The sequence below is a fragment of the Mytilus californianus genome, unplaced genomic scaffold (assembly GCF_021869535.1).
Source record: "Mytilus californianus isolate M0D057914Y unplaced genomic scaffold, xbMytCali1.0.p SCAF_11, whole genome shotgun sequence".
NCBI classification, from domain to species: domain Eukaryota; kingdom Metazoa; phylum Mollusca; class Bivalvia; order Mytilida; family Mytilidae; genus Mytilus; species Mytilus californianus.
This window is the reverse complement of record NW_026262593.1, coordinates 65,145,505-65,169,079: the sequence shown is the minus strand read 5'-3', so window position 1 is coordinate 65,169,079 and position 23,575 is coordinate 65,145,505. Positions and strand designations below refer to the sequence as shown.

Below are 23,575 nucleotides of genomic sequence, written 5' to 3'. Positions count from 1 at the left end.
AACTTGACCATACAAGTTTCATTTCATAATTATCCTCAAAAGGCATAAAGAAAAGATAAAGTATATAGTATATCGATCAGTGTTGAAGATAAAGTACATATCTTAGTGTTGAAGATAAAGTATAGATCTTAGTGCGATTCCTACTTATTAATTTCTGGGTTTTTCCTCATATTTAGTAAATGTATGTATATGTTGTCTTGGATTCTTAAATATAAACGTAAGGAGATGTGGTGTTGTTTGCGCATTAGTCAACTATTCATAAAGACCAAAGGAGTTTGAATTTAAATATCTTCTAACACATTTACGATGGTTTATTAACAGAAAACCCATTTTATTCCATATTAAAAATATTGTGTTATCTTTGTCACAAGAAGATAGGTTCAACATCCATTGTTAAACTTCCTGAAAATTCTGTATTTTCTGAGTTCTCAGTTTTTGAAGAGTAGTCGTGTTCGTTCAAGTGTTTCGATTTGTCATCGAAGGATTGTTTATGGACCTTTTTCGATTTGATTGTGTCAAAATTTGATTCAAATACAAAGTCTTCGTCGTAAGTTTGCTCTGGAATTGTTGGCCAAGGTGATGATGCATTTGTATTTGGCGTTGATGTTTTCATATCCCGAATATTGGATTCAAAGAATGAGTCCCCAAAATCCTCGTGCGATGTGTTTGAATTTGTATACGTTGATTTAAATGTTGAAAATAAAGGTCGTTGTCTGCTAATGTTTTCTGAGAAAGATCTTTTTATCACATCACGTCTAGTTTCTATTGGAACATAATCAAATGGATTATCGCTTTCAACTGTGCTACATGACGCCGGCCTCGATTTCGAAACAATGGCCTGAGTTTTAAAAGACTCGTTTTTAAAATCGTCTGCAAAATCAAATGGATTAGAAACATTGATAGAATCTCCGAAACTATCACTAGTCAAACTTGATATGCTTCGTTCATAGTCAACTGACAATGCTTCTTCGAATCCTTTGTCAGTTTCACGATCAAAAGGTGAATGGGACACAGGTCGTCCGTCTTCAAATTTATAGTTCCGTAAATGCCGCCATGTTGGATCGCAACTGGTAAGAGAAACATCAAGTTCATCAGTTTCATTTTTCTTTAAAATTGGTTCTACAATATCGCTCCAATTATCGTCAGGGAGTTTTTGCTCGGAAGATTCTTGATTAACTGATAATTCATCATTGAATACTCTTTTGCTACTGTTTAGCTGAACATCCTCTCCATCGCAACCTTCTGCAGGCTCGCGGACTTCATTGATCCCTGGAACAAGTTCATTTAATATAATATCCGTAAAATTGTCTGGATCATTTCCACCATTTTCCATGGGTATATGTTTGTTCTGCACAGTTGCATTTGCTTTAAGTTTTTCGTCTGAAATTTTGTAAATATATATGTCAATTTCCTCTGCAGAAACTGGCGTCTGCATATCTTGAACTTTTTGTGTTAAATGATTAGAATCAGTGTCTTTGGAATTTAAGGTTCCGAAAGAGTCTTTCGTACTGATGTTAACAGATGCTACAGATTGGTCTTGTGGTCTGCTGCTTGATTGCTTAGTTGGCGCAAAATCTGAATTCATTCTGTGATGCTCATGCGTACAAATACTATTCCCACTTCCATCCTCGTCACCAGTAACACGATGTCTCGGTAAGCTATCTGTATTGAGATAGTCTGGGTGATAATCACCTGAAAGGTAGTATAAAGAATGAACACTTCCTGTCATTCCTTCACTCCTAAGTTTTGTTTCCTGAGGGAGTGGGAGAGAATTGCTCTCGGCTGTAAAACTGTCATTTGTGAAAAATGGCGGCAGATGTTTCTTTCTCATTTGTTCTTTCCATTCCTGACGAGAACTACCGGATGAGGACCTCTGTAAATCGGCGGCGCCCATTTTTATATTCAAACCACCACTTCCCGATCGGATGTGAACAGGCGTCACCACTGCATGGAAAGTTGAGAAATTAGTTTCCTTCTCTATTGTTTCCGGTTTTGCTTCAGGTGTGTTTGGTGATGATACCGATTCTGTTCTGCTGTATTCAATTCTTCCGTTATTAATCGGATGCAGAACAATTTCTGGAGTTGGTGACGACGTACTTCCGGTAACAATGTCAGTGTTGTTTATATCTTCCGCTGTTGTGGCCGTTCGTGATACATCCGGGACATCTTGAGCGTTGTTTGTATATCCGTTAATGTCACGCACTTTTCTGGAGTAGGACTGCAACCTACACGACATTGGATCTAAAAATAGTTCAATATTAAAACTGTTATTGATCTTTATGCATATTAAAATGTCCAATATGGATGTAATCAATCACAAGTCCTTGAGAGAAAAAAATCTGACACGTTATATACTTAAATATAATTGTAAAATAGTTCTACTGACCGCATCGAAATACCAGAAACTTTGTTTTCGTAACAAGTACACATTCACAAGAAAATGGACATTTTAAAACAACGTATAATATTTGACATACTTATATTTTTTTTTATATATAAATAAATATATTTACTCATTTTTTAGTCCTTTTCTAAATTTTGGCTGGTTAGATCTAGCTTTGAGGTTCTTTTATTTTATTTTGATTTCCAGTCAAATTTTGATGCTTCCGGGTTTCAAGCTCCAAACGTGAAATGCATTTAATATCTAGGTTTCTGTAATTCAAGGATTTTTACGTAAATGAAACCAGATACCGTATAAGGCATACCACAGAGAAAGTAACAAAACAGCTAAAACCCAACAAAAACAAGTCCACATACGGTCATCAAAGATAGATACTGAGTGTCAATACAACAAGTCCACATACGGTCATCAAAGATAGATACTGAGTGTCAATACAACAAGTTCACATACGGTCATCAAAGATAGATACTGAGTGTCAATACAACAAGTCCACATACGGTCATCAAAGATATATACTGAGTGTCAATACAACAAGTCCACACACGGTCATCAAAGATAGATACTGAGTGTCAATACAACAAGTCCACACACGGTCATCAAAGATAGATACTGAGTGTCAATACAACAAGTTCACATACGGTCATCAAAGATAGATACTGAGTGTCAATACAACAAGTCCACATACGGTCATCAAAGATAGATACTGAGTGTCAATACAACAAGTCCACATACGGTCATCAAAGATATATACTGAGTGTCAATACAACAAGTTCACATACGGTCATCAAAGATAGATACTGAGTGTCAATACAACAAGTCCACACACGGTCATCAAAGATAGATACTGAGTGTCAATACAACAAGTTCACATACGGTCATCAAAGATAGATACTGAGTGTCAATACAACAAGTCCACATACGGTCAGCAAAGATAGATACTGAGTGTCAATACAACAAGTTCACATACGGTCATCAAAGATAGATACTGAGTGTCAATACAACAAGTCCACACACGGTCATCAAAGATAGATACTGAGTGTCAATACAACAAGTTCACATACGGTCATCAAAGATAGATACTGAGTGTCAATACAACAAGTCCACACACGGTCATCAAAGATAGATACTGAGTGTCAATACAACAAGTCCACACACGGTCATCAAAGATAGATACTGAGTGTCAATACAACAAGTCCACACACGGTCATCAAAGATAGATACTGAGTGTCAATACAACAAGTTCACATACGGTCATCAAAGATAGATACTGAGTGTCAATACAACAAGTCCACATACGGTCATCAAAGATATATACTGAGTGTCAATACAACAAGTTCACATACGGTCATCAAAGATAGATACTGAGTGTCAATACAACAAAAGCTCTTAATCTCCAAAGTCTAGACAAGTTGAAATAGATTTAACACAGACTACCAAAAAGCTGTCCAACACTTAATTAGAATTCATTCTAGATTAAAATTAAGATATCTACGTTCAGGCAGATAGCAAGATTCCCAACATAAGGCAAGCATATCAACACGTTATGGAATTAATCTTGTTTAGCGTATACTGAACTCCTTTTATAATCTCAATTAATAGAAAGACAGCCGGAACAAAGGAGAACGTTCTATACCTTTAGTTACTATATTATATTGGAATCACAGGCGTCTATAAAAAATACAAGTAAAAAAACTGCATACTACCGGAACTAAGAATCCCCGAAATTACTGAAAGCGAGCTCAAAGTACTAAATCTGATAATATGGAAATCATCTTGCCCTATACATTCTTATCGAATTTTTATATAATCTCTTTTTTAAATGAAGTGTACCATTTCGTGCATGCATTTTTCATTTTAATAAATAACGCTTCAAATCTGAATTTTAAATTTTGTACGTTTTGTAGTTGTTTGAGTTTAAAATTGTATCATTTCACCTTCTTCTTCCTCTCTTGGTCGTCGTAAAACATGAACACGCCACGTGAACACCAGAGCGTGTCGGTATCGTCTGCTACAAGACCAAAGCAAGTGAGGAAAAAGTAGAGCTTCCATCAGTATTAACCAAATGATTATTTCTTGTACCAGACTTCTGTTGAATCCTGTCGTTGATTGCATGAATTCTAATATCTGAAAGAAAAATTATAATGTTAAAACAAACAGAAGCAAAAGATCGAACTTATGTTTTTGGTAACATTAAGTCGAATTAAACTGACAACGCCACGGCAAAACACGAAAGATGACGAAAAACAAACAAGTTCACAAAGCACTATTTAGAAAACTAAAGACTGAGCAACACAAAGCCCACCAACTTAAGAATTCAAATGAGATGCCGTATATTTCCAGTAGTAAAACCAATGCTTACGAGATCCATCCGTTTGGCTATACGGGATTTATCAATACGCAGCCACACTTGGTCGGACCGGAGAAGTTTAGGAATCCAAATATCGCCTGTTGAAGGCAAAATTGCTGTCCCTATCCAAAATACCCACTTTTTTCTCTGTGATATCCAAAATTATCCGTATAGTCATCCTGGATGATCCACGTAATATTACAGACTCATTTGATTTATTTTTCTGTTTATTCTCCAGCCGAATATACATGAAGTATTTGTAACAATTTGTTAAGCAAATACCAATCAACAGAAAACTTATAATTGTTCCTATAAGCATGAGATAAGAAGATGTGGTATAATTGCCAATGAGACAACTATCCACCAGTGACCAAATAACGTAGATTATTTTTGTATAAGTTGTTAGTGGCTTTGAACTAGCTGTCAGTAACTGCGAGTACTCTCAGATCTGTACTTAGTGTCTTTTTGTTGTTTGGATGTACAAGTACCCGGCCTCGTCCACTTGTATTTGTAGTATTTGTATTTTTATCCATCTGATGAGTTAAGCCTCTTTCAACTGATTTTTATAGTTCGTTCTTATGTTGTACTGTTTCACCACTGTCCCAGGTTAGGGGGAGGGTTGGGATCCCGCTAACATGTTTAACCCCGCCACATTCTGTATGTATGTGCCTGTCCCAATGTAGGAGCCTGTAATTCAGTGGTTGTCGTTTGTTTATGTGTTACATATTTGTTTTTCGTTCATTTTTTGTACATAAATTAGGCCGTTAGTTTTCTCGTTTGAATTGTCTTACATTGTCATTTCGGGGCCTTTTATAGCTGACTGTGCGGTATGGGCTTTGTTCATTGTTGAAGGCCGTACGGTGACCTATAGTTGTTAATTTCTATGTCATTTGGTCTCTTGTGGAGAGTTGTCTCATTGGCAATCATACCACATCTTCTTTTTTTATATATAGATGTTAGCAACCATAAGTTTGTATATATATATATATATATATATAAGGTCGACATAGCTTTATAGCTTGCTGTTCGGTGTGAGCCAAGGCTTCGTGTGAAGGCCGTACTTTGACCTATAATGGTTTACTTTTACAAATTTTTGACTTGGATGGAGAGTTGTCTCATTGGTATTCATACCACATCTTCTTATATCTATATAGGTGATCTTAGATTATTATTATATTATATATAATTATGCTCAATTTTCCGTCTTAAATGTTTTTCATGCTACTTTTTTCCAAGCAGATCCCAACATAACAGCTAACAATCTTTAAAAGAAATGACACTACGAAAAGTTGTCCATTATTTGTACAAGCCTCAGTCTCTGCCACCTAAATTACGTTACTGGATGCATATTGATCAAACTATCAAACTGGGACTTATCTATGATTGACATAAATGCAATAATGGTTAACATGTTTATTTCGCGATCGTAAATCTGCAAATACCTTAAGTATAACCATCCAAAGCTGTGTACAATCTTATTTGGTAATTTTAGTCACTATGAATTCATTTTGATTCGTCGGGTACTTTTCGTGGATTTTTTGGTTAAAGGTAAATCCATTAATTCAAGTTTTCAGCGAAGATGTGTTTCATAAAAGTTAATTTATTTTCTGTATGTGTTGTCTTTGTGCGAATGAGAAACTAGTTTTCATATTATTTTTTTGTATGGTTATATATATACAAAAAAACTATTTCCTCTAAATCTTCATATAATTGTAGAATACAAAGTCTATCTTATCTTCACTCAATCAGTTAAATAAATTCTTGAAAAAAGACTATATAATGATCTATAATCATATAAACTCAAGATGGTTAAACAATAAGACGAATTTAATCATTTTATATATATTTTGGAATTCATTAAATTATGCCGTTCAACTGTAATAAAACTGTCTCGTCCTATAATACCCATTCAAAGGCATTCAAAATATGAAACTAAAACAGTCAGGTTTATTTCATGAATTTGAAGCGAAAGTTTTTGTACAATCTGTTTAACAATTTAACCCCCTTCCCCCCTAAAAAAAATAAACAAAAAGATACACATTAGAACCACTAAATACAATTTTCTAGACCTCTGAAGCGTGAACATCCGCAAACCAGTTGTATTATATTACTTCTAGAATTTCTCACTTCTGCTGAAGGCTTAAATCAAATCATTGTCTTGCATGATACAGCTGATAATTTATCCAATACAAGTGCGTTTGGATGATCATTTTTACAATAAAATTGTCATCCGTCTACAGATAACGTATAGTTTCACATCAAGCGCATTTAATGAGACACTTGCTTTCAATATTGCCCGAAGCTAAATGTATAATATATACCATGTGTATATTGTGTATCAAGTTGACGTTTTTAACATGGCAGCTTTGCGAGGAAAAATATGAAAAAAAAGGCATAACTCTATTTTTGACATTTTTGGTAGGGGTGAGCAGCTAAGACATTGAGTCCCTTTTCATAGATTTTGAATAAAAAAAAACATAAATACCTATATATTATTTGAACAGGATATGCCTACAGCTATCATGCTTACGCTATTTCATGGAGAGATAAATAGATTTGACGAATATCTGATGCATTTACGACTGCAATTTTAATCGCATCTGTATACTTATGATTCAATCAGCAACCTTGTCATATATTTCTCAATCTTATCACATATCATGAAGCTAAAAATAGTAACATATCCCAGCGGCTAGTCCCTACCACTCATTACATAGTAAGCCCCAGATTCTTTTTCCCAATCAACTAGACTTTTGTCTTACCTATAGCTAGTTAGTTGGCGCATACGCAACTGAATTATACTGGATAAAAAAGAGAATTGTCTGCATATGAAAATGTAAACGATTATGTTTTAGATACTACGTATGTGTAGATTTTAAATAATATTTCTAGGATGGTCTTCTCCCAAGGAGAAAAAATAAAATAAAAACACGGTTATTGTATCAAATCTAAATTTGAATTAATATAAGAGATAGCGTCGAAAAATTTGCATTCAAGACATAAAAATTGAAACCCCAATTCTTAATCTTGGAATGTCTTGTTTTTTTTTCATCTTGTCTAGTTGTTTTTTTTTCATTGACGCATATCTAACATTCTCTACAAATCTATCTAACATTCTCTACAAATCTATCCAACAGTCTCGAAACATGTAAGAAATACGACTACCTTCTAGATGAATTTTGTTTACAACATGAATGAAGCACAAGTAAAGGCTTCAATCATCTTCATCGCGCTGAAAAGGATCATTTATAACTGTTCTGAAATCACGATACTGAGCCTACACATATACTGCATGTAAATGATGATTGATACTGCATAGTCGGCAAATTTCAAATACTTACTCCATGTTTTCATTACTTATTCATATGGAAAAGGTGTTAGCATTCGAATAAATCGATTGAATAAATGTGTAGGATATATACAGGTTTACACTTACAAGACTAAGTCTGCTTTTTCCATCTAATAATTTTTTTTAGAAATAAATGTACATCAGTTAGTTGACCGATTGCGAGGTGCCATACATATTTCATAGCTAGTCGATGGTTTTTTTCAGCATTGTTACACATATCATGTACTGTGAATCAATATAGTATTCAAGTTCAAATGAATACCATAAGAATTATATAAAACGCGAAACCTTCTGAATGAACCTTCTTGGTAGAAGTTATATGATCCTAGCAACTGTATCTATTAAAAGTCAGAGATACCAATAGTGTCAAATAAGCAATGACAACATCAAGGCCAATAGAATAACGTCAAAAAGAAAAATCGACATTCCTTAAAATACTACAAGACAAAAGTGAAGATTCAGCAGCAATAACACTACCAAAAGGCAGGGTGAATTTATTTGTTGGTAGAAGCTATATGATCATAGCAACTGTATCTATTAAAAGTCAGAGATACCAATATTGTAATAAAAAGCTCTTAGTCAAATAAGCAATAACAACATCAAGACCAACAGAATAACGTCGGAGAGAAACAAATTGAGCAGCAATAATACTACCAAAAGGCAGGGTGAACTTAGTTTTTTTATAAAGCAAGCGTTTGTCTTGGAAACCAAAATGTACAAACAAGTCAAAATTATTTTCCCTCACTTACATGTGTCTCAATAAACAATACATTAAATAATAAATTTGGGTAGATATTATTTAGATTCATAGTTTCTAAACAAAATGCATGTCTAATCATATTAAAATATTAACAAGAGAGCACCTGCTGAAATGTCTCGTCTGTTTTACTTAGGGAGCAACCATTTAACTTTAAGAGGGGGTGGGGATAATGGTTTTTGTCTGAGTCGGAAAATTTTTTTCGTGCTAAAGGGCGAACATTTTGTTTAGTTTTTCGACACTATCAATCCATTTTTTTTCAAAATTTAACACTATAAGGTATGGGGAAAATCTAGATTCAGAATATTTTTTTTGTCATCTGCTTGACCACAATATTTTTGTTCATCAAATTAGGGATCAGAATATTTTTTTAGGAAAATACCATACCTCCTTTGAGGTTAAATGGTCGTTCCCTTGTATTGAAATAATGTTGAGAGTCTTTTTATATGAAGGTTTAACTACAAGTATCACAATAACTTTACTTTATCAATGATCCATGAAAATGAAAGTCATGGTCGGATGAACCATGCCAGACAGACATGTACACCTAACAACCATTCTATACACCACATATAGTTGACCTATTGTTTATAGTAACTGCTAAACTGACAAAACCACAAAAACCTTTCAATGACCAATTACCATGAAAATGATGTTTTCCTCCTTTTTTATGAAATTTTACAGGAAAATGAGGCGAAAAAGTATAATTATATTTCATCTTCTACTTTGGACCTTATTTTAATGAGATATTTTCATGCCTCATTTTGCTATATGTATAATTTGCATAATGTTGCACAAAAAACGGAATAATATTTCAACATTAACAAATAACGGTCAAATCTATAATATAATATGTAACTAACAGTAAAGCTTAATTTGTCAGAAAGTAAGGACTAGAGGATGGTTAAAAATAATGAGGGTCAATTTCATTTGTTTTCAAACTGTGGAGTGTCTCCTTATAAACGCAGCTTCGTTCGTCCAGAATGCTTCGTTTACGGAATATGCTACGCCATGTGCATGTTATAAATATCTGCATCAAGACTTAGAGGGGTCCGTCATTAGACTATTTCAAGGCAAAATATCTTTTCCCTACCTAACGTATTATAAATTTTCTGGTCCACCGGATTTATCTATTGAATTAATTGTGAATATGTTTTCGTTCTTAATATCAATATGTATGAAATACTAGCCACTGGACATAAGCAAAAAACAATCATCTATTTATGACCGTCGCAATAAAGCATTTTCGCGCTGACTTTGCGTCAGGTTTACCAACGTAAATAAATAATCAAGCAATTATTAAATGTTTGAAACATCGTTCAATGGACGTTAAACAATTAAGAAATTTAGATTCCATCACTGCAACAAGTGTGTTACGATATTTCTTCACTCGAGACAGTTAAATTTTAATATTTAAAGCGAAATATCGTAATACACGAGTTATAGTGGTAGAATCTGTTTCTCTAATGATTTTTATCCTTCCTTTAAGAAGATTTGCAGAAAAGTTGTGTTCTTTACATGTGACGTCATCAGGCATGATCGCATTTTTTCATGACGTCACAATAGGAGTTTCAGAAGAAAACAAGAAAATTTAACGTCATAATTAAATTTTGACCAATCATTTGCTGAGAACATATATTTCACCAGTGAGGAGAAATATTTTTCTCACACCGCTCAGGAAAAGTGAAAATAGCACAAAAAATAGAGAAACCTAAATAAAATAGCTTTAGGCGGATAATTTCATGGTCATTAAATCTTGAAATAAGGTTTGACTATCCTCTCCCCTATAGTTGTTTCCTTACAGCTTCGATATAGGAAAGATGGTAACCCCTTTGAAATATGAATATCTAAGAAATAGGATATTTTAAATATTTTTCCTAAAATCAAAATCTTATACCCTGCTGTAGAAAATATATTTTTGTAAAATTTTGCATTTTTGACGTAAATCAAGAAATAAACTAAAACTGTATCGGAAATTGTTAATCACCACCGTGCTCAATTAAAGTGATTTTCCATTGTAATTTATTTTATTTCAAATAGAAATATTTTACCACATCATATTTGAACTTGGAAACTTAATTGTGCTGATTATGAGTAATACCGTACTAACTAACGTTTCCATTCCCACAGTATTGAAATCGATCGAAGTTAAGAATTGATGAAAGGGAATTTTTAATAAGTTTTATAGCACAACATTGCTTTGCTTCATTTATTTAATTACAAAACACAGTAAAAATACTCTTCAATGTCTCCGTGTTACGTCACTGTAGTAAATTAAAATTGTCAAGAGACACAAAAAAATTCTAAAAAAGAATTGCTGCTTCGTCAACTATATTTAGGATGATGTGAGAGAGAGAGAGAGAGAGAGAGAGAGAGAGAGAGAGAGAGAGAGAGAGAGAGAGAGAGCGGATTGATTTAGCTTGAATGGGATTTGAATTTGGTTTTGATTTAACTAACCTTATTTAAAACGATTTATTCGACTTGTTGAAAAAAATCTTCAAAGATACCAGGCTTAATTAGTATTTTGTACGCGAGAGGTGCGTTTCTTTTTCAAAAGACTCATCAGTGAAGATCGATTCAAAAATTTAAAAGGCCAAAAAACAAATACGAAGTTGAATAGCACTGAGTACCCAAAAATCCGAAAGGTTTTGCCAGATACAGTTACAGTAATCTATTCCTGAGGTTTACAAATTTCCAAATTTACACACTGCGGCATTATATTCTGTAACCGTGCATTGTTCTAGAATTTTTTGTCCGGTTCCGGTTTTTAGGAAATTCTAACCATGCGGAAATAATGATTGTGCAAGATTGAATTTCTATGCAATTTCTGCTTGAATATTGAATCTAAAATTGTCAAATCTTAAGTTACACTTTATGGAAGTATTTAGTTTTGTTTACTGACGTAATCTCCACGAGCAGATATATAGCAAAAAAAAATATATAATGCATAATCTGTTATATACATCTGACCCAAACTTCTAATTATAATGTGACTGGTTTGAATGCATGATTTTCCGGTGTATTCATGCTTTTTGTATTTTTCCTTGACCTGTCAAGGTAAAATTGCAACACGTTAGAATAAAACTATACAACCTTACATGAATGCCGCGTACTTTCAAAATTACAAAATAAAAATTTCATTTCAAGATACACAAATTTGAAATGCAAGTAATTAAAATTTGAAATGCAACAAATTAATTACTTAGAACATTATTTAAAGTTCCCCAACCAGGAAAGGCAAAACGTCTATATTCTTTTAGTTTTAATCAAAACAAAGGTTATTAACATAGCTTAATAAGTCAAAGTTGAATTTTGAATATTAATGATTCTGAAAAATGCATTGTGGGTTATTAAATTCTGCTGCAGTAATCGTTATGAAACTTTTCAATATCCATTCAGAAATTCAGATATTGACAACATTATGGTGATTCTCGCTTTCTTGTCAAATGACCTGAATTATATCAAACAAACGAAACAAGTTAAACCAATCTAATCGTTACAAATGACATTACATAAATCTAATAAGTCGAGTTCCCGCCATAGATTCAGCGGTTTTTCCAATAATAGACAATTATTTGTAAATCATTTGTGCAATGGCAATCAAAAATGGAGTTATAAACGGTAATTTATCTGAACGGAATTTTCTGTCTTGGCATCTCAAGAATAAATGCCTGTTAGTTTTAATCTTAATCGATAAACAATACTGAAAATGAATACGTCCATAAAGTGTAAACTTTCGATTATATGGCCTTTGGATTCAATTAGAGATTACTCAACCGCCATTTGCAAAACATACAAAATAGGCCATATTGGATCTATTAACGATAATTGGCGGTCATTTGTAAATTACCATCTGGTCGTTGCCGTACAATAAAGAAATCGAAAGGGATCAAATTTGAATTAGTCATGTCTCTTAGGACTTAATCTGTGAAATTTTCTTTTTCTCCATTTATCATAATTTAATCTTACAAGGTTGAAGTGCTCTCGGTCTGACCTTTAAGTTTGTTTGTGAAGCCTCTAGAGACGTTCCACAGATAGAAGTCAAAACTACCGATTGAAGTAATGACGAACCAGAAAAATATTGTTCAGTGCAGTCCATTAACTCATTAGATTAATTTACCGTCTGCTCGTAACAAGTGTAACCGACTATATCCTTAATCAATAAAAGGATTTAAACAATGCAGGGACTGGGTATTAAAATTATGAAGTGTCGAACAATTTTCTACAGTTTTGAACAAGATTAAGTTTTTCTATAAAATGTCGGATATTGAATAAAATTTGTGTACAAGATTTCTCTGGACTGATTAACTCCGACATCATTTATCAAACATTTGATTATAAAACATTGCATGCAGGATAAACCATATTTGAATATGGTATATGTACGAAAAGGCCATTATTTCCCATCAAGATTGTCCATTTTGGATTTGTATAAATGCATTGGTCAACAAGTAATTTTCTGATAACAGCTTTCTATGGATATATGTACGTTATCAAGCAGAATAAAAATGAGGAAATGTGGTATGATTGCGCATGAGACAACTATCTACCAGAGTTAAAATGAAGTGGTAGTATTATAAGTAAGCAATTATAGGTCAACGTACGATCTTCAACAATGAGAAAACCCATACCGTATAACAGATCAAATTGTATCACGATGAAATTGCATATTTAATCTCATAAACGAAACGAAGTTGATGGTCAACAGACCGAGATTAAACTACTGCAGTCCCACATATTCTTATGCCCTGTCAAAGGTTTTAAACTTCGCCAGTAGCTGTCTATATTTATCATGGTTTACGAATTGTAATAACTGGAAAAAATACTTTACCCAAGACAGAATAAAAATGAATACAAAATGCAGGACTATGGAGGAAATACTAAGGTATAAAAGAATGTAGGAAATGCTTATGTACCAAAGAAAAATGTTACCGGCACTAAATAAATAAGCCATACTAACAATAAATGAAAATGAACATTCAATTCGCTAACAATCCGCGAGCATTTCCCCATTTCTCGACAGAAAAATCAAATGTCGCCTCCTAACCGAGATATAAATGTGTGAATAATTTAAGATGAGTTTGGATAAATAACCTCAATTGACAACATATTTATTGAATTCAACAGAATATATTATTATACATAATAAACAATACAATATTTTAAATAAAAGCACTGTTGTGACATATTTTTTAATCATTGTATGTAAAAACAGTCTATGCATCAATATGACAACACGTTTTAGTATATCTATCAATTTTCTCAAATGGATGTTTGAATGCTTGGCCAGGCAGAACGTACATTATCAATCTTTTAAAACATTGATTAAAAACAACATCTTGACAAATTAAACTCAAAATAAATATGTCCTTCGTGTAAAGAGACAGAAAACTAGTTAATTGATTCGTCACTGTGGATATCATATATAAATATTCATAGTGTACATAAAAGATATAAAAAAGATGCAGAAGATACCAAAGTGACAATCAGAATTAACAAGTCGAAGAGAAACCGACAAAATGACAATCCGCAATCCACAAAACGCTACAAAGAAAACTACAGACTGAGAAACCCGAACCCCAAGACAAAACTGGGGGTGGTTGTAGGTGCTTCTAAAGGGTATGCAGGTTCTGCTCCACGTTGCACCCGTTGTGTTGCTTATGGTAATTTTTTCCCGCCGTAGTTATTTTACATCCGGGCCATTTTCAAAAAGCCTGTTAATCTTTTCTTCGATTCACAGTTCGGCAGTTGCATAAGCGTAGATGAGGTTGTGACATATCATAAAATATTTTTTATCTTCTGACCCGCTATAAATATATGATTGCTGGCACTGCAATCTTGTTAGATATTGACAAATTAGGAGTATCAATCCAGCAAATGAATAAGGACATTCATAGGTTTCATTAACTTCCCGATTTTGAAAATCCGAATGAATCATAAAATTCAGGAAAATTTGTAATGTATCGGGATTAAAAACGACAACACATATATTACCATAAACTGAGGTAATTGAAACACATCTATACTGGTTTGTATATTTCGTTCATTGAGAGAAGCTGCCCTTAAGAGTGCATTGTGTAGTTTATTTTCATGCAAGTTTTTGAGGATTTTTGAAATTTCTTATAGCATGCCGTTAGCGTTTAATTACTACAGTCCAGTGACCCTTGACATTATACTAGTATTTGTTTTATAAATATTTCAAACTTTTGCTTAAAACTATTCTTTGGTCTATACATCGTTTATCGATTTCAAACATAAACAAGGTACCTTCCGGAAGACAGAAAAGAGCAATTCAAGAAATTAGTGCTAATATGCGGTCAAGAAATATCCTACAAGTTCAAGAAACTCTTGTTAACAGTATAAAACAATACAAACGGGTTTTTTTAATATAGTCTTTTCTATATGTAAAAAATTGGCTGTGCCTCGCACTATTGAGTGACTGTTTTGTTTTCTCCGTATAGTAATCATAAAATGTCTTTACAGTAAGAGAAGCTACAAGTTCTGTAACTTATGTGATATATGCAACACCACCGTTATTGTAAATCGGTACACGCGAATCCGGATGTCTCATGAGCATGCTCTCAGAATTAAAACTACAACCTTTTACAAGAACAAAGGAAACACACACGCCAATACCTTATCGGGTTTTAAAATGTGGTAGAGGAACTTGTGTCGGTCTAATGATCAAGTGACTTCGAACAATAAGAGACAAATAAATTCAAAACATTTTAAAGATTGTACAGCACGACCATTTCTGAACGACTGGAAACCAACTCCTCAAAAGTATTGGACAGTATAACAAACCACACCTATCATAAACTCTCCGACTCTGCCAGAATAAGGCGTGCACAAAAATACAAACATGCAAGCAACACATGTTGCAGTTACCGATGATACTTTTAAATTTACGAGAACAAAGAATTGAGTTGCAACCCCCCTTTCCCCACAAAATATCCATCATAATTATACGCATGATATGATTCCCACTTTTACAACACGTGATTCTGTGATTACATTCACCAAGTACACTTAAAGTTTGGAAAGCAACACATATTACTCGTTAGAAAGCACAAAACGGAAATGACACGGCGTTTTTCATCAACATTGCCTGAAAGAAGTGCAACCTTACAGGTTCGTACAATGTTCTATAGCTCTTTACATCCTCGTCCTTTTTGTCTCTAGAGTGGATAGTTGTCTAATTGACAATCCTACCGAGACTGCTTAGTTTAATATTAGCTTAATTAGCATTATTACAAATTACTAGTAGTAAAGGTATGAATTTTTCAGACATTCGTATCATTCTAACTGATTTTAATAAAATACTTACAGCAAATGGTAGGTGATTTCCTATGAAGCAAAATGATATAACAATGCAGAAAAATCTACATAAATCCCTAGTAAAGTTTAGCTGGTTAAATTTTTCTTGAGTGCTGTAAGTCCCGGGTATATCTGATCTTTTATTTGGAAGGTAAAACCGACCAGCACCAAATTTTATATGAGCTGTTCTTTTCATGCATTTCGTTAAGAACGTCACATCACAGATACTTATAATTGCCATAAACATACATGTTACTACAAATACAAAGATAAACACGGTAAATCCGATTCCAATATCGCTAGATAAAAACCTACAGGAACCGGCTCCAAAAAATTCGTCCGGAACAGCACCAATTATTGGCAAGAGGCCAATGATCGTTGATAGTATCCATATGATAACAGATATTATTTTAATTCTGTAGGTCAAACCTTTATTTTGATTATTGCTTGAGGCTTTGAATATTGTCGACCAATGAAAACAAATTGCACTTAAACTCAACATCTGAACTACTCTAAACGTCACAAACGCCCAAACGTAAAACTTGCACAAAGATGCGCTCCAATTGAAATATCCAAGTTCTGTACATGCTGGAATTGGAACAATCAGAATTGCATTCATTGTCATGGCAACCATTAACGAAATGACCATGACATCTGATCCATGGTAAAATGGCCTGTAATGGCAGACGATAGCGATTGCTGTGACATCTGTTAAAATGGCGATGGGAGACAAAATAATCCATGATAATCCAAAACCATTGCTTGTCATTTTAAAGATAATTTTTAAAATAGTTTTATCTGTGTACTAGTGTGCTTGAAAATCACCTTTTTACGTACGATTGAAAATTAATTTCCAGAGAAAATTTGTAACCTTCAACTCAACGTTATAATCCATAATTTAACGAAGTTAAAACACATTTGACGATCGAAAATTAATTTTCCGAGAAACAACTCGACATTATATTTCATAGTTAAACGAAAGTAAAAATAAATTCTTGATACACATCTTCCACACTATCGAAATTTGTTTTAATTTATATCTTTTCCTGACTTCAATCATTTCTTTGTAAAAAATTTGTTTCAGATAAAATCTCTTTTGTGAAAAATAAAATCATTGTTTCCTTTAAACAAAAACAACTGGGTTCTTACACATATACGAAATCATGCCCTCTTTGTTTTTTGTTAATGTAAAATTCATTTCTGAAAAGAGAAATGAAAATCATTATTCATAATACGTCATTGTTGTTCACAATTATCATGTATCAAAATTGCAGTATAACAGTTGTATACGTGTGAAACTAAGATTAATCTTGCACTTTTTAACGACAAATGACCCTATACTTTAACTGCATCTTTGCTTAAGCATGACGTTTTACTCCTATGTTTTTAATGTTTTAGGTATACTCTTTGAAGTTATTGTAACGTGTTCTTTACTCTTAATTTGAGATAAAATTTCTTCTTTTAGTACACATCTTATATTATACTAGTAAACACAAATTATAATGCATTTCTCATGAAGCTTTTAAAAAATGAAAAGGTCATATTGAGAAGGGTCCACGTCGTTGCATCTGAGCTTGTAAGAATACATGTTGAGTAGGGTTTTCTTTCGGTGTATGTAAAGTATGCACATTGGGTAGGGTTTTGTTGCATGCTTGCATGTGTGTGTGGTGTTTGCATAACGTCCAATGGCAAGTGCTTCGTGCATATTCAGTACAAGAAGAAATTGACAATTAATAGGGGGTCGACAGGGATGAAGGTAAAACTTTGGACTGCCACTGGAAAATGATGGAATATTGGATAGGATAAGAAATTAACCTTGCAACAGGCACCCGACATACCCCTCAAGTTCTTTTTGCAAGGGTTCTGAATGTGTAGAGAGCGTGGTACTATCGGATTTAACGTCCCCATTATGACTGGACGTGTCTGAAAATTTATACATCCCGTACAACCAAACAGACGCCCCACTTTAGTACATGTATGCGTTTTACTGCCCATCTGACGCGGACCAAAGGTTGACCATACACCACTAAACCCTTTGGTCCATTTATTCAGATCGTTTTCTAACGATTTAAAGTACATTGATATGAATATCAAAATTTGAAACAAAATTAGTCTTACATAGGTTGAGAATGTGATAAAATGAATTACATTTCTTATGTAAATTGATATATCGCTTTTTTTTAATCTTTTTGAAACCTGAGGAGTTGTGTAAATAGTAGTTTTAGTACAGAAGGAAGTAATACAGTTGTATACTACTAATTTTTCCTTAATGCGTTAAATGTATTTTTCATAAAGAGTGTTGTAATCATCGTTTTGAGTGGTACATATTCTGCAATGGTTGATGAATCGACATAGCTAAAATCCTTTGTAAACTGAATAATCGACTAAATGAAATGGTTGACGTTTTGGGAGCAACTAAAGGGCTCCTTAAATCGAATAGACAAATTGAGCTCAGCGAAATAGCTCTATAAACTGAACGGTTGAGAAACTGATATAACGAAATGGCTCTATTTATCTTGTCGGAAAAAATCTCTATAGTTGTGCTCTCTAGGTTTTACAATCCAAACTTTAAATAAAATTTATCCTATAAATGAATGATTGAAGAGATGAACTATTCAAGTACACCTTCTAGGGTGCGCTCGACTTGAGTGTCTCATCACGAGGTGTATTGTAATGTTAAGGTTGCTTCGGACTTGCTTGTAGTCTAAGACAATAAACGTTTGCACATTATGAACAAACAAGTGAGTAATCTATGTTTACAACTGTATAACGAAAATCTCTGTAATATAGTCTGTGGCTTTTTTGCAAAAATCTTGGCTTTATTTGCCACCAAATCCTCATTTACTATTTTAAAATGCAATGAAATATTTAACAGCATTTGAACAACGTTTCCCTTTTGTATATGTACAAAATGGCCCGTCACTTTTATTTTGTATTTTTACTGTTTTGATATTGTAGCAATTTTCAAATTTTGTAATACACAGGCCTACAGAAGGGGTCATAAACCTTAAATGACTTTATGAATTGAATGGTTGACAAACTGAGCTCAGCGAAATTCGCTGTTTAAACTGATGGGTTAAATAATTGTTCTGCAACCTTATAAGAACTTCATAGTATTACGCCGCGGTATAGTATCTGCTCGACAGCGAGTAAACTGGAAACTGGTATCCACTTGTATTTAAAGATTATGAAGATAAGAGTAGTAATCAGCTGAGAACCAGCTTAGAGAGCGAGTAGCTGCTGAATGTTGTATACATAATTTCGAAGTCGTCGCTTGGCAATGGAGCCACCGTTCTATTGTTCTAGACACGAATTGGAAGAAAACAGGAAAAAGAACTTATTTTTATTCTTTATTTTATTTTTATTACTGGAGTAGGAAAGGTCCCTTACAATATTTATTGCAAAAATATTTAAAAAAATTATTAAAAAAACTATCGAAGAATGTGAGAAATCACAGTGAAAGCAACATGAAACTGTTGACGTGCATTGAACAAGCTACTTAAGCCTTTTTCTAGGTATAAATTGATTATTTTTTTTATTAACCTTAACTTTTAATTAAGAGTATATAAAGACAAATCCATTCGACACGTATATGTATAAAATAAGACGATGTGGTATGATTGCCAAAGAGACAATTTCACCAGAGTTCAAATGAAGTGGACATGGGCAATGTTTTTTCTGCAAGATTTAGAACAGAAAATAGCTCATACCTTTAGTTATAGCAAGCCATCATTTGATTCTGTTCATTAACGATCCCCATCTAAGTGTACAAAGCAAAAAATTCAATTACATACTGTAAATAATTATTTACTTGAATCAATGTTATTCTGGATTTTACACCTTATTATTGATATATATCATCAATAATTTAGGCATCTAACTACGTAAATTTCACCTGTTCATACGTGTGTGTTTCTATTTAACCTTGATAATTTGCCACCTCTTTCAGAATCTGTAAATTAATTCCTACGTCCTTTTACCTGGATCTGTCCAGGTGTTTCTTATTGAAGATAAAGAGGGCGTGGTAGTTTACAATAACAGGGTGGTTAAATTTTCTTTGAGAAAAATATGGTTAATAAAACAGTGAAAATAGTGTGTAGTTGTTCAAAAACTTTTATACAAATAATTACAAAAATATATCATGTTTAGTGTGGAAAACAAATAATTTACATTTTAGAAATCACGATACGAAGTGTAGCATATTTTTTTAAATATTCAAATCTACACACATTTTAAAAATCAATAACTATAATGTAAAATTGTTGACATAAAATCAATTGTGTAATAAAGTGTGCAGTCAATGGATTTCGGTGAAATGAGGCAAAAATACTGTTTGATCTTTACTTTTCGCCTTTAAACTTTCATTGAAAGGTGTCGACATTTTTATTTAACAGGTGTATAATTACTAGCTAGTTGCAAATTAGTACAAGAGTAGTAAGTTATTTTTCTACAATTTATATTCAATGAATGTTTCACAAAAACATGTTATGTACAAATCTATTTTTTTTGGTAAATATAGGAATTTAATTTAAGACTTTATCTCTAATTCAGTTCATTGATGAACCACGTTAAGTCAGATGACGATAAAACTTAATATCTTCGTATTAGGTGAACAGAAAATCAATAATCAAAACAAATTACCACTGTACAAAACTAAATTGCTGTAAAATATTACCTGATAAGTTCTTATTGAATAAAAAAATCCATCGAGATTTCAAAGTCTCTACTTCCGACAGCGTGATTCTATACTATAGTCTTGGATTTTACACAACATGTATAATTTCCCATCCGCGATCATGTTCATGACAGTGCGATATTGATCAAGATTCATCGATCGATCTTCCCGCGTTTATTCGAGGTAGTATTTCATTTGCAGTAAATGATTTGCGTCCTTTATGGCGTGTATCGGTGATTAACTATTAAAATGGTAATTAGCAAGAATTTTGGTCAAATGTGTCTTTATAAATAATGAAAGTTATCGAACCTGAGATGATTGACACTTGACCAGTAGCAATAAGACAACGAATATGCCATCGCTTGGCCAGTAACAATAAGACGACAGACTCTTGGTCAGTGACATTTGTTGTGAATAAACAATACTGCTTATATACGTTGATTACAGTTATTTACACCCAAGTAGAGAAGCCAGATATACGCTGTATAAACATTAATATAAGCAATACAAAATATGCCTTTGATTTTGCTGTGATTAAATTGTTAAAATGTATGTGCTTAGCTACGTCTTTACCCAGACGGCGTATTGCCAAAGTAAATTTGTTCCGCCTAACAGTAGTTCTCCTGAAAACTTTGTTATAAACAAAGCACTGTTCCTCTTGGAACAAATATTCTATTATTATACTCCTTTCCGTTGGAAACAAATACAAATACTGTTATATATTTGTTCCCCAGTGGAAATAATATTTCAGAATATTTATTCCATTTTGAACTTATATTATGAAGGAACTTCTATTTCATGACAGTGTTACTTACAAAATTGTGGTAAACTTTAAAATAGATAGTACCTAACTAGGTCTTCAAAAATACTTGCATATTTTTGTTAACCGTTTTCATTTATGTATTCTAAGTTTCAAAGTAACACCAATGATTTGGATTCTGTTTAACATGAATCCCATTCAAACTGACTTTTTAAAACGTTTTACTAATTTAAAGAGTTATCTACCGTAGTCATATCTTTCTTAAAAAGGTATTCCATTTACATGTAGGAGAGGGTGTTAACATTAAAGACAAAACTGACAAAGTTATAAAAAAGATAACTAAAACATCTTGTTTAGCATATGGGTGTTGTCTATAGCTGTCTTTTGTATGTTTACCTCTACCTGTCTTTTTTCAGAGATACTATTTATTCATGCTTAATATAACCCTGACTGAGAATTTATTGCAACAATGATTGACGTACAATCTCAGACAACTCACTAGTGGATATAAACAAACTATGTGCTGTTACTAATATAATTAGCTTGCACTAACCTCGACAGTTATTGTCTTTCGATTTTACTTTTTGGTTTAATGTCGAGAATAGGTTTTCGTTGCAGTCCTTCAATTTTTGTTATTCATTCACAACTTGTATCGACTCCAGGGGCGAGTATCACTATATGCGGTATGAAAAAGCTTGTCTGTTACCGAGGACCGTATGTACTCGTCATTTCATTGATGCGTTACTTAATTGACAATTAGCAGCCCACTTTCTTTTTTTAATTATAGCTTTTTGAATTCTATTTTATCAGGGTATACAATTACTGACCCTCACACTGTTAACGAAACGATACTTACCCATAGAAAGTCCACAGCTAAGCAAAGGCGTGTTTAAATTTAAAGAGTCGTAAGTTCACACATATAAACAAAATCAAGCATTAAAAATTAAAAAAAAAAATATAAGGAAATGTGGGGTACACATCCCAACAACGCAAGTTAAACATAGATCTCTTATCTCGTACATAAAAATAAATTAAAAACTTACTTTCAAAAACACTTACGGTTTACAGTTTTTCGGTATTTATGATTTCAATAATAATAAACACAGTGGTTTGTGTTAGAAATTAAATTTTTATGTATAAAATGTGTAATTATATATATCGTAATGGACATTTTACTTTCCTTTGTGAAATCGTCAGAGTGAGGCTTTTAAAGTTAATGAAATTCTTTTGTTTGGGTTTAGAGGTAAAGTTCTATACAAACAATTATTATGTCAAAAATCTTTTAAACACAAGAAGTTAATATTTTAAACTTTCGGTGAATATTTTCATAAATAATAAATTACACATTGTAATCAAAATATGACACATTTAATTGTCGACATTTAATTTTATGTTACATTCACCCTTCACGGTGGTTAGTAAAGCTAATATATTTCTGATAGTTATTAGTAATATTGTACACTAACCGTTTATAGAAACTCAATGTTTTTTATACCTTTCAGTCAACTTATAAGGCAGCTGTATATAGAGAGCTGAATTTGAAAATAATTCTTTGCATACTATCCTGGCACTTTCATATCAAAATAAGAAGTTTATTTCATGGCCTGATGCTAATCAATGTGCAGAGATTTGAAACTATTTCAGAAATAGGGGGGGGGGGATACCTTTTTCGAACATCGTTTGGGAAATTGATGGGACACACATACGAATGGACCTACCTAAAATAAATCAATTGCATACTTTAACAGACAAATATTTTATTCCTTAACTTAATTCTGCAAGGAGTATGTAAAAATAGGGTATATGATGCCAAGGTGTTTAGACATTCTAGTTTGTGGGAGTTAGGAGACGGAAAATGCCAACAAGGACGTTATCGTTTATTATGCGACTGTGCATATCTTATGGATATACTTAGGTCAGGTTTAGGAATTTGTGTCATATGTTCGGACTCCTTGGTTTTTTTCCTACG

The 23,575-nt window shown here is 32.9% G+C and overlaps 1 protein-coding gene across 3 annotated transcripts; it reads right to left on the bottom strand.

Annotated features, from left to right (window-relative positions):
* Positions 1–296: 296 nt before the first annotated feature.
* LOC127720540 (uncharacterized) lies at positions 297–21,063 on the bottom strand. Of its 3 annotated transcripts, XM_052227133.1 has the most exons (5): positions 20,847–21,063; positions 19,882–19,931; positions 16,182–17,371; positions 4,336–4,525; positions 297–2,241 (listed from the first exon to the last, which is right to left on the bottom strand). In XM_052227133.1, the coding sequence occupies exons 3-5, from the start codon at positions 16,938–16,940 to the stop codon at positions 365–367; spliced, it is 2,826 nt and encodes a 941-aa protein (XP_052083093.1). In that variant the 5' UTR covers positions 16,941–17,371; positions 19,882–19,931; positions 20,847–21,063; the 3' UTR covers positions 297–364. The 3 variants fall into 3 exon arrangements, with proteins under 3 accessions (XP_052083093.1, XP_052083094.1, XP_052083095.1); XM_052227134.1 differs by lacking the exon at positions 19,882–19,931; XM_052227135.1 differs by lacking the exons at positions 16,182–17,371; positions 19,882–19,931 and having other exon boundaries at positions 20,847–21,058.
* Positions 21,064–23,575: the final 2,512 nt, after the last annotated feature.

What these genes read in the sequence shown, in the direction of transcription:
- LOC127720540 (XM_052227133.1), bottom strand. Translation starts at nt 16,940, where the DNA reads ATGACAAGCAATGGTTTTGGATTATCATGGATTATTTTGTCTCCCATC. An exon ending in GAAATCACCTACCATTTGCT is followed by an intron (nt 4,526 to 16,181) that starts GTAAGTATTTTA and finishes TTTTTCTTTCAG; the next exon opens with ATATTAGAATTCATGCAATC. An exon ending in ACCAAGAGAGGAAGAAGAAG is followed by an intron (nt 2,242 to 4,335) that starts GTGAAATGATAC and finishes AACTATTTTTAG; the next exon opens with ATCCAATGTCGTGTAGGTTG.